Source organism: Corvus hawaiiensis, chromosome 19 (genome assembly GCF_020740725.1).
Source record: "Corvus hawaiiensis isolate bCorHaw1 chromosome 19, bCorHaw1.pri.cur, whole genome shotgun sequence".
In the NCBI taxonomy this organism is placed as follows: domain Eukaryota; kingdom Metazoa; phylum Chordata; class Aves; order Passeriformes; family Corvidae; genus Corvus; species Corvus hawaiiensis.
Window position 1 is genome coordinate 3,619,871 of NC_063231.1, and position 16,679 is coordinate 3,636,549.

Consider the following 16,679-nt stretch of genomic DNA (forward strand, 5'->3'; position numbering starts at 1 on the left):
GATGATGATGTTACATCTTGCAAAGAAGACACTTCTAAGGACTCATGGTATTCCTTTAAAATGTGGGGCTGTTTCTCTGGGGTATTGTCAGCTGATGGTTTAAGTATTAATTATCTCTGCTCTGTTTCCTCTGTTCTTCTTTCATATTTGTAAAAAAAGAGTCCATGTTTGATCTTTTTTAGTTTCTCTGGGTTATAAATGTCACAGTGGTGTCAAGAAACCTTTCGAAGAATGCAGGGAATCTTTTATACTCTCCTCTTTTTTTGCTATATATACGCTCCGTGTTTATACTCAGCCACATGCTCCACAGTAAGGGGTGGATCATTCAGGTGGTTCACCAGATGTGATGGGCACCTGAAGCTGTGGATATTCAAATTCGTCCATTGCCTCATGCAGAATTTCCTACCTTTTGTTTTCAGAAAATGTGTTGAAATTTGGATTTTCACAAAAAGCCTGATTGTGAAGGACATGTAACTGGGATTCTTTTTGCTCTAGTTACTTATGCTTTAATAACTTATGCTTTCCTCTGCATGGTTTTTGTATATTTCCACTCGAACTCTTGAGAAAAAGGCTGTTCTAAAGATGGGTTTGTCTTCAGTGCTCTCCTGTACTGGCAGAGATCTGGGAATTAATGTAAAAAAATCCAGATCGCTCAGGAGCTGATTTTGAGATAAATAGGCAGACTTTGTTTCCTCCCTGTATGTGGGCAGATAGGTAATTATTTTTAACCAAATTTGGTCTGTGAAACAATGTTTTTTCCCACTGGAGTATCTGATGTTCAGAAGGTTTTGATACAGGCAATACTTCAACATATTTCAAACTAAAATGAATCATGCAGGTGCTTCATGATCCTTTGACATCTGCACATGTGTTCTTTCTAGCACATTGGTAATAATTTTAGCTGCACTAGAAGAGATATCTTCAAAAGTTAAATGTATTGAGTTTTTAAAAACCCAATATTTTGCATTCCTTTGAGGTGTTATGTGGGCAAATTATTTCATAAGGGGGCACAAGTACTACACAACTTAATTCCAGGGAAATGCAACTGTAATAACTCACATAGACATTAAACTCTGTACTTCCAGTTTTTAAATTCAGTAAGCATGCTGTATTGCAAACCCAATATGTATATTTATCTCTCTCTCTCTATATATATATATGTCTGTATATCTACACACTGAACAAGATCAAACCACAGCTGGTGTCTTGGATAACTGAAGGGTAACTTGAAGGATAACTGCCAAATGCTAAAACCTGAGATTCATGAAATTATATTATCATATCAACTTTATTAAAATGAATGAAGTGTATTCCCCAATGCCATGTGATCAAATGTATCAGAGGAAACTAGTAGATCTAAAAATAATCTGCACAAATACTGATTTGAAATCCTGCCCAGGAGGATTACAGACCTGAAATCCTAAATTCTTAGTGGTTTTGTTTCTCAAAAGGGTTTTTAGGGCTTTTTACTTCTTCTCCCCTCTCCCCCTTTAAATGTCATAAATTCAACCTGCTGCTGGTTTTCCTACCTTTTAAAGGATTTCGTAGACTTGTTCCCTGATACTTTTATTTCCATCATTTGCCTTGTTTAAGCCCATCATTGTGGGTTTGTTTCTCTTTCCACCTCTTCTGTTTTACAAAGATGGAAACGTGGACACTGAAGGGGTCTCCTCATGAACAAATATCAACAAGATTAAAACAAAAAACAGGCCAAGAACAAATTAATTCCCAAGGTTTTTGTTTCAAGCTGTTTACAAATTAAGGATGATGCCTCTGGGTCAATTGCATTTGTTTCACTTGTGAAGATCATTTCTGCAAGTTAATAACTCAGGAAATTTGGGACTTTGACTTGCATTGTCCTAGTAAGCTGCTGCAGTGTTTTAACAAGTTTATCTTTATAGAAATACTGCGATGCTTTGGATTTATCAACTATCTGTGAAAGAATATAATGAAACACTGTTTGGCTTTCATTTTGATAGCAGAAATAGGACACACATTGTTATTCCTGAGTTGTATGGATCTTCCTCGACAGTCAAAAGCAGCTTTTCTTCTGTAAGATTTGTAATGCTGTTTATGTTCTTGGGGGGGTCCTCCTCTATTTTCTACAATTAATTAACAAGGGTTTGGGTCTTCATTTGAATAGATTGCTTTAAACAATTTCCTGAATTCTTCAGTTTCCAACTGTATCATCATGTAATGCAGGAAATATCTGCTACTACTAGTACTAAATATTTTGTTATCACCTTACTTGAGAGTTTGTAGCATCTTCTATGTTGCTTTTATCAGTCTTTGAACTTGTCTCTGCAGCCTGCCAGTGAATAGTTCCTGGCAGCCAGGGAGGCTGAAAGAGGTAGGAAATAGTCATGTGATTCTTTTTCCCCTCCTTGGCCTCACACATTGTCTGTGACTCAGCTGAGTCCTCTGGAGACTCAGCAGACCTGTCCAGCACCAAGCTGGCAAATCTGTCTGGCTCGTCTGAAAAAACATTGGGAACTGGTCCTTGTGCAGCTTTTCATCTTTCCATCTTTTTATGACAGCCCCTCTGATTTCTTCAGAGGGTAAAAGTCGTGTCCCTTTAGTAAACACAAAAAGACATTAAGGGAAAGTTAGCTGGAATCATATAATTGTTCATGTAGGTCTTACCTAAGTTGGCCAAAATAGAGTGCATGGATTGATTTCTGCTGTGTGCTCCAAGTCTTCCCCTGGCACAATCTGAATCTTGGAAAGAAGTTTGGGTGGAGATGAGTTTGGTGTAAGCACACAGACCAACCAGTTTGTGCCATTTGATTTTCTGCCTGTGCTTTTCCAATAGAAAACTCTTAATTCCTGAAATTCTCTTGCTGACGTTGTGATAGCCTTCAGTTCAAAACAAACTCTATGCTCAAACCCTGGTATAAATGAAGTAGAAGGGTATTAAAATACTCTTGGATAACCTCATTGTCTGTATCCAGAACATTATCTGAGCAGTTCTTTAGTGGGCAGGACTCCAATCACGCATGGAAGGATTAGCTCCAGGTGCTTTCTGCAGAATACTCTCAGTAGTATGATGTCTCTCTCAGCTCTGTGCACTGAGCCTCAGGGTTTACTGGCCTGCAATACAGCAAACCTTTACTGGTGCAGAAGGCTTTTTCTTGAGTTATCCAGGGAAATTGAAAACAGCAGTTAATTGCTTTTCAGTCCAATGAAACCTTGCAAACCTAGAATAGAAAGGGCTGATGGGAAGGGGAAAGCCAGATGCTGCTTGGGATGTTCAGGTGACACACATACCCTGGCTCCATTAGTGCAGCTAGAGCAATCTCAGATTTGCTGAATGGGGGGAGAAACATGAAAATAAGAAAACATTTGGTTGATCACCATCAAAATTGAAGCAATGTGTACAGGCTGCTTGTCTGGCAGATGGATGCAGGCATGGCCTTCCCTCATGGAGAGATAAGAATATATTGGACTTGATCTCAAAGGTCTTTTCCATCCAAAGTGACTCTCTGATTCTATATAAAGCGTTCATATCTAGGTCATGTAAGAGGATGTATAAATGGCATTATCTCTCTAGCAAATAATCCTGTAACAGCTACACTAGAGGGGTTCAAAATGAAAGGTTCAAGTTCCCTTTTTGGTCAGTTAAGAAATAAAATAAAAACAGCATTCATATTCTGCAGTTAACGTTTGTCAGGAGCAGAGCGGCCTTACAACTGCTGCTTTGCCAGGGTCTTGCACTTGCCACTTCCCTTGGAAACTTGCCAGGGAAAGCTCAGAAGGCACCCATTCCCTGTCCTTTTTAGTTAAGCATTTTGTTTCATCCTTTTATTTCCTCTCACTGTGTAAAGCCCTATTCTTGCATTCTCATCTCCCTTTCCATCTTGGTTTTTGGGTGTTTGCCTCTATCTTCCTCTTCTGTGGCTTTAGTTCACCACTGGTAATGAAAGTGCTGTTGTTCCTATTGTTGTTAGTAAATAACTCGTGGTTTAGAGGAAACATAGTTTAAACAGTAATTTTTTTTCAACATGGGAGTTTACAGGCCTAGAATATTCCATAGAGTCAAATGATTGTCAGTGTTCAGCTGTAATATTTTGGTGTGTTGTATGTGACAGTCTTGCTGAAATGAACTGTTTTCTGAGAAAACTTGTCAAACTTAACAGGTTGGTGTGGGTAAAACTAATGGAATGTTGGCAGTTTAGAGGAACAAATGGGTAAAGCAGAATTAGTTGCTTTTCATGAGTAAAGCCCTTTATGAGAGAGATGCAAGTTTCTTTGCAATACACCAGGTTTTATCATCAAAACCAAAAGCCAGTTTTGTAATAATGGTTTTGACAAGTTAGTAGTTGAATTTTGAGTAATATTGCCATTATTAACTTCATAACCACCTTATTTCAGTAGTGTTCTGTTTGAGTTGCAAATATTAATTGTTTCACAAACACAGTGTAGGAGGCAGTAGACCAACAGCGATCAAGTTGCCTTAAGGTTGTTTGTCTTTTTGAATCCCTGAGGCCAGTTTGTGCCATTTTTAATGTATAAGCCATGGGAAGGCAACCAGTAGAGAGGAACCTGCAACAAACCCTACAAGGGCAGATCTTTGAGACTTAGTCAGCTTCCCATTGCTGTCAGCGCTCTGGATTAGGATCCTCAGTAGCCACAGGCCTGCAGTGCTGTAACAGGGTGCAAGTGCAGCAGTAGTTTAGTTCCTTTGCCCAGGTGAAGGCCAGACTGGTCAATCAGTGTCACCCACAAGGTGTGGGGAGCACTGGGATGTGCTGTGCAAATAGTGCTTGGGTTCATGCCAGCCTGGATCTGGCTGCTGCTGCTCAACAGGATGGAACAAGCCAAGCTGAAATCCAGCAGCTGCAGAACCACTTGGAGCATCCTCCCTGTGCTCTGCAGCCTCCAGGAGAGCCTGTTACCTGAGGTATTTATGGAGCTCCCTTGGGTCCGTGGCCCTGCTGAGGTGATGTTGGCACCAGTAATTCTGGGCTCATGGGGTCATGGAGTACTGTAGAAAAAATGTGGAAATCCCCATATCTTTTCAAATGGGTTGTGTTATGACTCATCCCTTACTGGTGCTCTCAGAGGTGGATGCTGTAGGATGCCAATATAAAATATTTTATGAATGTGATGTTCTATACTTCGAATTCCCTAACTGTGCTCTTCCCTGAATACGCTGTCAGAAACTACCATTATGGATTCTGGACTTTCAAATTATTTCAGGGTTAGTAGTAAATTACTGGTTACAGTAATAATAAATATAATGAGAATAAACCTTGTTGTCAGATTGGACAAACCAGTTTTAAGGAGACTTCAAAGCTTTCCTGAGGTAGTTGTGAGAACTGAGGGGGTGAAGAAAGGGAAGGAAACAAGAAACGAATATTGATAATTGAATATTGATATTAGACTGGGTGCATATGAGCGATGTGATTTGTTTATTCACACTCAGGTATTGACATTTAATCATTCTCTGCAGAAAACAGACTGATAGTAATTTTTGTCATTTATCCAGGTATTTTAAAATCAATATTTTTTAAATACTCCTACAGAGAGGAAGATTCAGAAAGTGAGAAGGATAAGAAAATCTGGTACTACAGCACAAAGATCCAGCTGGCAGAGTTAATTGAATGCCTGGACAAGGATTACTGGGAAGCTGACCTATGCAAAACCCTGGACGAGATGCGTGAAGAAGTTCATCGGCACATGGATGTGACAGAAGATCTTACAAACAAAGCAAGGGGCAACAACAAGTCTTTCCTTTCTGCAGCAAATGGTAGGAATATTTTATGTGATGGGAATAGATGCTGCACTTTGAATCAAATCTAGTTTATCATCATCAGAAGCAGGATTTATGTCATGTTATTTGTGCTCCATGGCTCTGTAGGTGGTTTGTTTTTTCATGCTGACAACATGCTTTATGTTGTAGATGAAATTTTGGACATTATCAGAGCAAGAAAAGGAGAAATAGCGGAAGATAAAAACACAGGAGATGAGGAAGCAGAAAAGCCCAAAAGTGATGTAGATAATGACCAGACAGATGCTGAGAGAGACAAGGAAGAATCTGGAGACCAGGATAAAATTGAGGAAATGCCCAATGAGCAAGACATGGAAAAAGAGAAAACAGAAGGTAAAGAAACTCTGACTGTGCTTTAACAGCTCCATTTAAGTGAAGTGAACCCCACATTTCTGTAAGTGTTAATGTGATACTTTCTCTGTATGATTATCCAAGATACTTTAGTAATAGGTAGTATTTGTTAGTTCCTTTGTGCTTGTATGTTGGAGTTGTTCTTGTTAAGTAATTTCACCAATTTTCCTACTTCTATACAGCTGGCTCCTAGATACCCTGCCTTGAGGTACAGGAGGCACTTACAGGTTGTGATCAACATGTTTGTAGCAAGCCATATTACATGATTTTCAACTTTTTCCTCATCGCAACTGGTTTGTTCTTTGATTCTGAGACAATACTATCTCATAGCAAAAAAAAAAGGAAGGAGAAAGCTCGCTATTTTTCAGCATTATCAAATAAAGCTTCTGAAGTTGTTTCTATGGATGATGCCAAATGACATCCTAAGGCATAATAAAGAACATCCCTAAAGTTTTGTTGTGCGTTTTACTATAGAGGCAACAGTCGTTGGGGATAAAAGTAACTCTGTGACCTCAAGCACTGATGACAACACCACAAATCCTTCTGCAGGAGAGAATAGTTGCTCTGAACGGAAGGACGCAGTGGGGTGTCAGTCAGAAACCCTTGATAGCAACAACGTGGCAGAGAAGAAGGTGGCATCAGAGCTCCCTCTGGAACTCTCAGGTACAGAAGGCACTGTTACCAATGCCTCTGTAATTTGGGGAATCTGTTTTTCTCTCTGATATGTCCACTAAAACCATTCCCAGTGTATATCACTCATGCTGTTCGCTTGCAGTGCCATCCTTTACTGCTACATTGTCATTATTAACATTTCAAAGTTAATTTTCTTGCAACTAGTGCTTGAAATTTGTGGTCCACCATGACATTAGCATTTATTTCCATGCCTTCCAAAGATGACTATGGCTAAGCTTTTTATTTTCTATTTTCTGTATATTTTATTTTTCCATAGTGATCCATAATGATCATTAGCATCTTCTCAAAGTTTATTTCAAATTCTAATTTGCTGATGGCTTGTTTATTATTTTAACCTCTCATTTACTGTGTAAATTACTAACAAACGAAGCATTTTCATTCACATGTATAAACCATTGCACTGAAATGATTAAAATTGTCATGTTAGAAATTTTAAACAGATTTCAGAATTATAAGCACAAGGGTTATTGTATTTTAACATGTTTTGTTCTGCCATGTCAGTGACTCAAATGTAATAATATACACTGTTTAAAACCAGACAAACTTACTCTTGCTTTAGGAGTAAGTGGGAGTTGATTAGATGTAACATAAACTATAAGTATACTATTTTAGAATTACTTTATATTACATTTAGAATTATATTCTGTTACAAGATGTACTACATAACCAAATGTTGTTTTAAACAGCTGATCACCATTGAAATGATGAGGATTTTATTCTCAGTTCTTAAAAATCAAAACATACTCTAATGTGTGATGTGGACATACTTGGTGGGTTATGTTTTAAAAAGGGGTAGTAAATGTTTTCTCTCCTACAGAAATAGTTCTCCATGCAGTCACAGTCTGCAGCTTTTCAACTTATGAAAGTCAGTACATCCAAGCCTTGTAATAAACTTTCTTAACAGGTGGACAAAATGAAAGCTAAGATTAATCTATAATCTGCAAGCCTCATAATACACTTTTTAAGTATAGGAAGTATCCTCATGTACGAGACAAAAACCATATATTTTAGATACATGACCAAATATTTTTGCCAGTTCTCCTATTTTTTATTCCCTTTTAAAGTTAAAATAACTATGTAGAGGGTTATTGGAAAAGATACATATCCTATAATTTTGTTTCAGACACTTTTATGAGTTTGTATTTTATTTCAAAGATTCACTTATATATATATCATTATTTATTATGCTTTCACAAGTACTTTTCTCCTTCCAAAGCTTCTACATGAGTTGTAAATTAGTGAGCTCTTCTTTTGTAGGAAAGTGTGTGGAGAGGGTTTTTCTTTATGTCTAATTCACTATATTCACAGTGATGTTTGTGTTCTTGCTATGAAATTTCAGTTTGAGACTCTTCTTTCAGAGAGAGGGAGAGATACTGAACCAGGATCAGTGACGCAGTTACTGCCAAAAGGGGGAAAACATGAGTAAAATGCAGAGGTAGATGAGAATGTCTGTCACCATCCCTGTTAAATGTAATTAGGATATTAATCTTTATTAAGAGTCTGGTTTGGGTGCTTCTACTCTCCTCCAAACAGCCGCCATGGAAACAGGTCCATTTTTCCTTACAGCAAAAAGGGAAATGGATCAAACAGTGGTGGTCACCCATTTGGCAAAGTCAGAAAATCACGATGCATTCAGATTAGGGATTCTCTAAGAATTCCAGAATATTTACCTGATCCATCCTTCTGCTAGAAGTGATTATTTCACAAGAAACAGATTTTGTTCTGTCACTTTTCTTAACAACATCAGAATCCCTGATGTTTTGGAAGAATTCTGGAAACAGGCAGATCTTGTAGTTTTTAAACAGCTGAACTGTCTTTGGCACAAACCTCAGAAGACATTGCTGGGTTTGCTGTTTTGAGGGATGAGGGCTTGTTCCTACTGGGAAGCTGGAGGGATTTATTTCAAGGTAGCTGCAATTCACTGATATTTAGTCAAAAATTCCTACTGGGGCAGCACAACAGGTGAGGTGACCACAAAGTCCAGAGCTGTCAAGACACTGTAACAAGGACAGCTGGGGGCCAGGAACCCATTTGAAGCCACATTAAGACCCATCAGATCAGGAAGGGGCTGATATTTTGAGTGGGCTGATACTTACAGTGGTGCCAATGGAACAGAAATCTGTGGGATTCCTCAGAATTAAGGTGCTGAAGAAGAGACAATCAAAGACTCAATGGAAAACGAGGGGAACTGAAAGGTGTGTGCTTTGAAGAACAGCTAAAGCTCAAGAAAATAAAAAGAGAGAAAATCAGAAGCTGCAGGAGGACCAAATTTTATGAATTTTAAATGCAAAACAGTCTCAGTAGAGGGTTCTCTGTGTATCTATAGAAAAAAACTGTCTTGGATAAAATATGAATGTATTTTAAATACAGGTATGAATTTCAGTTCTTCAGAGATGTAGAAGTTGAAACTGCTTGGAACAAAACAAAAAATACTTTCATGGATACAGTGCTCTGAAGGGAATTAATATTTTATACTTGTTTCCCTTCAGTCCAGCAAAACATGTTCATCTGCCTTTTTTTGATGAAAACTTTAAAAGGTTGCATTGATCCAATTCAAAAGAAAAAACTAAAACTGAAGTTGTTCTTTTTTAGAAGAAACTGGTCAGATGATCCCCAGCAGTAGGTTTGCTGCACCTCCACAGCCAGATGTTGAGAACAGCAGTGGCAGCGAGCTGGACTCTGGGCAGAATGACTCCATTAAGACTCTTGATGATGCTGAAAATGCAGAGAGGGGATCCCAGGCTTCAGAGGACATAGGTAATAATAATAATGATGATGATAATAATAATGATAATGATAAGGATAATGACAGTGATGTCTCCAACTTTCATTTTATGCATCTTTTCACTAAACTTTTCTGGTTTTTTCGTAACTTCCATACATCAATAGAAAACTTCCAATTCTTAAGTTTGTTTTAAAAGCCTTTTTTTTCCCTGGGCAGGAGAGAAATCCAATGGTGACAGAAGTGATTCTCCAGGTGCAGGGAAGGGCATGCCAGGCTTGACACGGATGCTCACCAGATTGAGAAATCCCGATAGCAAACTGAGCCAGATGAAAAGCCAGCAGGTTGCTGCTGCAGCAAATGAAGCAAATAAGTTATATAAAGAAACCAGAGAGGTTTGTGCACATCTTGGAAAACTCAACTGCAAAAAATGTTCTGGAAAGATGATAATTTCTTTAAACAATACCAAATTTTATTTAAAAGTTTAAAAAATGGGTATTGGCAGGCAATGGAGGTACTTAAAAAAAAATTAGCAAATGGTGAAATTGTAATATCAGAGGAAGCTTTTTCCCCCTTCTCCTTTGCTCTTTCTGTTTTGGGTGCTCTCTACAGAGTGATATGACACTGACCCAATGCACTGGTGTAGTTGTTTTATATGACTGGGTTGTTTGTTGTTTTGGTTCTGTTCTTTTTAAGTAGCCAAATTTTTCCAGGAAGGAAGTGTTTGACTGTTGGGACTTTTTTGCAGTTAATTGTATGGATATTATTTGGTATATTAATTTTATTTCTATTAACTGATTTTTCTTTATAAGTTAACATTTGGTGCATTTATTGACAAACAAATTAGTCTAGTGATGTTATCCATGCCATGTTTTCAGAGTCCAGGATACTTGTTTGCTAAGCTACCTGTCTGAATTCTGTGAGGAGGGGGTTCACAGCTTACCTGAGTTTAGTGAAGCTCTTTTCCCAAGGCTCTCTTCCTCCATAGGCATAATCAGAGCAGCAAAACAGGCTCCTGTTTGGTCTGAGGAGCCTGGATGGTGATTTTTTAATGTTAAAGTTGATCCTGGGAATATCCTAGCTCTATAGACAGCCATTGATGAAGTACATATATTGCTGTATTGGATAAACAGTTACTTGCTTCTACAAACTGATGCAGGGTATTTTTATTCTTTTATAGATAGACATTTGAAGCCTAAATCATAAGTAAATAGAAGGAATGGTTTTAAAGATTCATTTAAATTTCCAATATTTCTTTCATAAGGTTCTGGTGGTCAACTCTCAAGGCGAAGTCTCCCGAGTGAACACCAAGAAGGATGTTGTGACTAAAGGAAATATCAACAATTATTTCAAACTGGGGCAGGAGGGGAAGTACCGTGTTTATCACAATCAATATGCAACCAATTCCTTTGCTTTGAACAAGCACCAGCACAGGGAAGACCACGACAAGAGGCGACACCTCTCACACAAATTCTGCCTGACTCCAGCTGGAGAGTTCAAGTGGAACGGATCTGTTCATGGCTCCAAAGTTCTGACCATATCCACCCTGAGGCTGACCATTATTCAGCTAGAAAACAATATCCCAGCGTCCTTCCTTCACCCTAATTGGGCTTCTCACAGGTAAATTAATAAATGGAAATACATATTCTCGTGTTTTACTTGTGGTTTTGCTAGCAGTGTTAATAAGCAATGGTCTTTGTTTTTTTCAAATCTGTGATTTCCAAGCATTCAGTGTAATAAAATATGATGTGTGTTTAAGATGGAGGCTAAAAGGGTTGTACATTTGAGTAAAGTACTAATACAGGAGTTTTTATCCTACCATTAAATCTTCTTAAAATGGCAAGCTATATTAGTGCGTGTAAATATTTCATATCTTTTTCTTCTTTCCAATTTAGGTCTAACTGGATTAAGGCTGTTCAGATGTGCAGCAAACCCAGAGAATTTGCACTAGCACTGGCTATACTGGAGTGTGCAATCAAACCAGTTGTCATGCTGCCCATCTGGCGAGAATCCTTGGGGCACACGAGGTAAAATTAATAAATACTAAAATATTTTGCATTATGAGAATTTTACTTTGGTTTGCAATTGCTAGTTCCTTTAAGTCTGTAAGAATTACGTTTAAATTGAAACTTCAGCACTTGAAGTGTTTTTTCTCAACCAGAAACACTGAAAAACCATGACAATATTTAAAAGTGTCATTGCTCCTGCGTTTTTCTGAGCCACAGTTTCAAAAGTGCTAAAACTCTGGGAGAAGAGAAGAGCATATTTCAACACTCTCAGTTCAGTGGAGTCTGAGTTTTGTCTTTCATTTTGTCATAGGAGCAGAAAATAGATGTCTGTGTTAGACACAGTTGCATCCAGCTGTGTTTGCCTCATTGAAATCGCAAAAGAAAGTGATGTTCCTGTTACAAGTAATACCTAAAACCTGATAGTGGGCATTCCTCTTAACTTCAGATATTTAAACTTCTTCAAAGGAGTATTATGTGCTGTTGACTTCTTATATTTGCTTGCACGATTCTGTACTTAAATGCACTTAAATCTGTACGGAATAGATTACGCAGAATGACAGCAATAGAAAGAGAAGAAAAGGAGAAAGTAAAAAAAAAAGAGAGAAAACAAGAAGAAGAAGAAACAATGCAGCAAGCTACATGGGTGAAATACACATTTCCTGTCAAACACCAGGTGAGTGTTTCTTTTGTGGGAAGAACAAAGAAAATACAGAAACTGTTGATTTCTGACTCTTTTTCTGTTTTCGTTTAAGTTTACAATGTTCATGTCCTTGTGTTACTGCCTGCCATGGGAGTAGGAACCATGGCCATGTATTCAAGCACATAATCCTGGTTTGAACTGAATTTGATCTGTGTCATGCTCTTATTGACACTGCCTGGAGTGAGAGATAAATGGTCTGCAAATGCAGCCTTTCCTAATGGAAGGTTTTGGTGGTTATTGGAATCTTGTCTGTATGTCTGTCCCATACCCACTCCCTCTCCCCAAAAAATCCAGCCTAGCTACCATTTGGAAGTTGTCTAATATGATGGAAACTACTATAGAAACCTCTTTATACTGTCCTACGGTAGATACTAACTACTTTTGTTGGAATAGTTCTTTGCTCTACACTTGTAACAAGCATACAGGTTGATTCAAAAACTCCTATAATCTTTCAGCTTTTAGGTAAATAGATTCTCACTATTGCATAAATAAACGAGGCTTTTAGATGTTACTGTGATAGAGCAATTTAATTATCAGCAAATATATCTTCAATTTTAGTACATTATTTCACAAATATACTTCAGCTTGCTTGGAAAAGTGTGTAAAAATTTGGAGGTTTTTTAAATCATCTTTTGGTTTTTAAATGTAAACATTAATGATGCAGCAATTAGCATCATTAATATTACGATTTTAAAAATATTTACAGGTTTGGAAGCAAAAAGGAGAGGAATATAGAGTAACAGGATATGGTGGCTGGAGCTGGATTAGTAAAACCTATGTCCACAGGTTTATGCCCAAACTGCCAGGAAATACTAATGCAAATTACAGAAAATTGCTATCAAGTAAGTGTCTGCATTGCTTATATTTTTTTAATTTCAGTTAATTTGTGTGTGATATTTCTTAAGGAGCCTTTAGGAATAATTTTGTTCCAGCAAAGCTTTTGTGGATATCTGCTGATCTTTGTCGGTGTAACCTGTTCAGTCATCACAGATACTTTTTAGCTACATTAAATTATTTCAATTATGTTGTGTGTAATACTTGTGCATCTTTGTATATCCTTATTTAAATTAAAGGTAGATAAAAATTATGTAGAGAATCAAAACCAAAAAATAACATCTTAAATTTTGGGGGGATGTATAGATATATTCAATAGTGCACTGTTTAATCTATGGTGTTACCACTGGATACTGAATTTTCTTTCTGAATTTCACTAATGGTGTGCAGATGATTTGAGAAGTAAACTGGCATACATTCAAATGTGGCAGAGTACAAAAAATACTCTGGATAATTGAAATAATTTAATTTGTTAATAGCAAAGAGTGAAGATGAAAAGTGCAACTTGGATAAACGAAAAGGTCCAACTAAGATAAAAACAGAGAAAGACAGAGCAAAGGATTCTTGGGATCTGCAAGCAAAAGACAAAGCAGATGTCTCAGAAACCTTGGAGAAAGTACAAGTAAAAGAAGAAAAGTTGCGTGAAGAAAAAGTAGAAGTTGACACAATTTCTGAAAACTTAGATCAGGCCAAAGACACAGGTAATAATCTTTTGTTATTCTGAAACTGCTGTTCATGACACCATTGCATGAGTAAAAGCATAGAACCTCAGAAATAACTACTGAAACACTGTAACAGATTTTTTCAAGACATCTAAAATGTCTCAGTTAAATGATTGCCTATTATCCATTGTAGTAGTGTCTGAAGTTTTTGTTCCTTTTTTTATTGAAATCTATTAATATGCTAAATATGCATTTATTTCTTAGTACTTAATGTAAAAATATAATTTAGTATTCATTGTTGGGGAGCTCACTGACTCAGAGTTACTTCTTCTTCACAGTGGAAAAAGATATCGATGGTGAAAATGATAAAGTCATTAAGGAAGAACCTATGGATGTAGATGATGTGAAAATTGAATCGTCCATAAAAGATGAGGAAAGTCATTGTAAGCGGGATATAATCAATGTCAGTGAGGGATTTCATTTAAGGACTTGCTACAAAAGGAAAGTAAAATCATCAAAATTAGATGGACTCCTGGAGAGGCGAATAAAACAATTTACACTGGAAGAAAAACAACGTCTAGAAAAGATTAAGCTAGAGGCTGGTGCTAAGACTGGGGGCATTCGATCTGTAAGCCCCCAGAAAAATGCAGATGAGCTACAAACGAGGAAAGGAAAAGAAGGAAGCCAGTTTGACAGTTCTTCCCAAGATCAAAGCTGTATTTCAGACAAGACCCAAGCCGAAGATGCAGAACAGGACTGTTTGCCCATCAGCAGCATCTCCTGTACCAAAACTGGGGATGAAGATGAGCCTTCTTTGCCTTTGTCAAACAGGCTCTCAAAAGGAGAAGGGCAGCTGCCGGATGAAGACTCCCCTCAATCCTCTGAAGGAGACAGCTCCATTCAGAATGATGGCAAAGAAAACAATCCTGAACCTTTGGCTGCTGCTAAGTGTCAAGGACAAGAGGCTCTTGGAGAGTCTGAGAGCTCTTTAGTGGATGGCTTGAAACAAACCAGTGCAGAAGGCAGAATCAAATGGGATGTTTCAGAAACAAATGAAAAACCCTTGAAACAAAAGCTACCTATTACCAGAGTATCTCAGCGAGAACTTGAAAACTTAGGGCCAGTGGTACTTGAAAGCAGCTGTAGAAGAGATGCTGTGGCCACTCTTGAAAAACCAGACTCAGAAGGGAATTCTGAACAGCAGAGCAAAGATCCAGAAAACAATTATATGATAAAAAGCCATATGGAAACAATGTCCTCTCAAGAAAGTGAAATGGAGGAAGAAATTGCTCCTGTAAAGGCTGAAAGTAAATCTGAAAAGATGGTATTTCACCAAAAATCAGCTAATAAAAATCTAGAATCATTTAAAACAGGGCTGATTTCTGAAAGAAACCGTGAAAGTCAAACTCTGGAACACATGGATGGGGAACATATTAATGAGGATTTACTGAGCTCTAAACTAACAGAGGCGAATGGTCAAAAGAAAGGTCAGGAACTGAAAGTGGAGACAGGTACCATGAACAAATATCTTGATCAGACAAATGTAAATACTGTTACTGATAAAAAAAATAATAAAGATGAAGAAACTGAGACAGACTTAGAAAAAGAAAAATCATCATTTCAAATGAATGGAAAAGACAATGACATCAAAGCATTATCAAATGATGACTGCTTAGTGAAAAATACCTGTGAAGCTAAGGCCGGGGGTGATATCGAACCAAAAGTTAATAATATTAATAAATCCATTCCAGAACATGAAATAAAACCATTGACTTTTAAGGAATCTTCAGTAAAACCATTCATGAATGGTGGCATCATGGGAGGAGAGGACACCAAGGATAAAAATAATGTGGACTTGAAGTCACATCTGCGCAGTTCACTTGAATCTGAGTCTGGAGAGAGTCTTCAGCCACCAGATGAAGTTCTCAAGTATGTGCAGAAAACTGAAGAAAACCAGCTTTCTCCGGAGAGATCTGCCAGTATTGGCTCTGCTTCCCCACCAACACAGCCTGTCTGTAAAGAAAATAACCTGAACAGAGAAACAGAATCTATGGAAACTGAAGCAGCTGAGGAGAAGAAAGTTGCTCCATCACCTGTAATCTCATGTGAAGAATCCAGCTTGAGGAGTCACTTTGCTGACCAGAATGGTGTACAGACCTATAAAATGGAAAATATTAATGGAGAAAGTAAAATAAAAACTGTTATTACTGAAGTGACTACCACAACCTCAACTGTGTCCACAGAGTCCAAAACGGTGTTTAAAGTCGCAGAGACTGGAGCTGCCAGTGATGAGAAAACCACAGTTGTTTCATCTACAGAAAACTGCGCCACCACCACTGTCACCACCACCACCACTGTGACCAAGCTCACCACTCCATCCGCAGACAGTAACTCTGATTTCATCTCTGTCCAAGAGCACAGTAAAACGGTGGTTACAACAACGGTCACCGATTCACTGACCACCCCAGAAGGCACATTGGTGACTTCTATGACTGTCAGCAAAGAATATTCCACAAAAGACAAAGTGAAGTTAATGAAATTTGCAAGACCCAAAAAAACTCGTTCTGGAACTGCCTTACCATCTTATAGGAAATTTGTTACCAAAAGCAGTAAAAAAAGCATATTTGTTTTACCCAATGATGACTTAAAAAAGCTGGCCAGGAGAGGAGGTATCAGAGAGGTTCCTTATTTCAATTACAATGCAAAGCCTGCCTTGGATATCTGGCCATATCCATCGCCAAGACCAACTTTTGGGATCACTTGGAGGTACATATTTTACATTTTTGAGAAAAAGTGTAGAATGTGATGAAATGACTTGATTTTTAAAATACAAGTGATACACAGGTTTGTGCCCAAACATGCAAATTTTGCTATTTATGATTCAGTTTTTTATATTGTTCAGTAAAAGTAGAATGGAAAACCTTTGTCCTGATGGTTT

At 37.8% G+C, this 16,679-nt stretch overlaps 1 protein-coding gene across 10 annotated transcripts in view; it reads left to right on the plus strand.

The window, feature by feature from the left end:
* Nucleotides 1-16,679, plus strand: part of BPTF (bromodomain PHD finger transcription factor) — a 52,903-nt gene that overhangs the window by 14,040 nt on the left and 22,184 nt on the right. For 8 of the 10 annotated variants that reach the window (XM_048324094.1, XM_048324098.1, XM_048324092.1 and 5 more), the window contains exons 3-13: nucleotides 5,526-5,749; nucleotides 5,903-6,103; nucleotides 6,596-6,784; nucleotides 9,407-9,571; nucleotides 9,756-9,931; nucleotides 10,801-11,156; nucleotides 11,432-11,563; nucleotides 12,089-12,218; nucleotides 12,952-13,087; nucleotides 13,559-13,780; nucleotides 14,080-16,507. In XM_048324094.1, coding sequence (XP_048180051.1) covers nucleotides 5,526-5,749; nucleotides 5,903-6,103; nucleotides 6,596-6,784; nucleotides 9,407-9,571; nucleotides 9,756-9,931; nucleotides 10,801-11,156; nucleotides 11,432-11,563; nucleotides 12,089-12,218; nucleotides 12,952-13,087; nucleotides 13,559-13,780; nucleotides 14,080-16,507 — 4,359 coding nt within the window. The remainder of the gene's footprint in view (nucleotides 1-5,525; nucleotides 5,750-5,902; nucleotides 6,104-6,595; nucleotides 6,785-9,406; nucleotides 9,572-9,755; nucleotides 9,932-10,800; nucleotides 11,157-11,431; nucleotides 11,564-12,088; nucleotides 12,219-12,951; nucleotides 13,088-13,558; nucleotides 13,781-14,079; nucleotides 16,508-16,679) is intronic. The other 2 variants (XM_048324095.1, XM_048324099.1) reach the window with 2 other exon arrangements.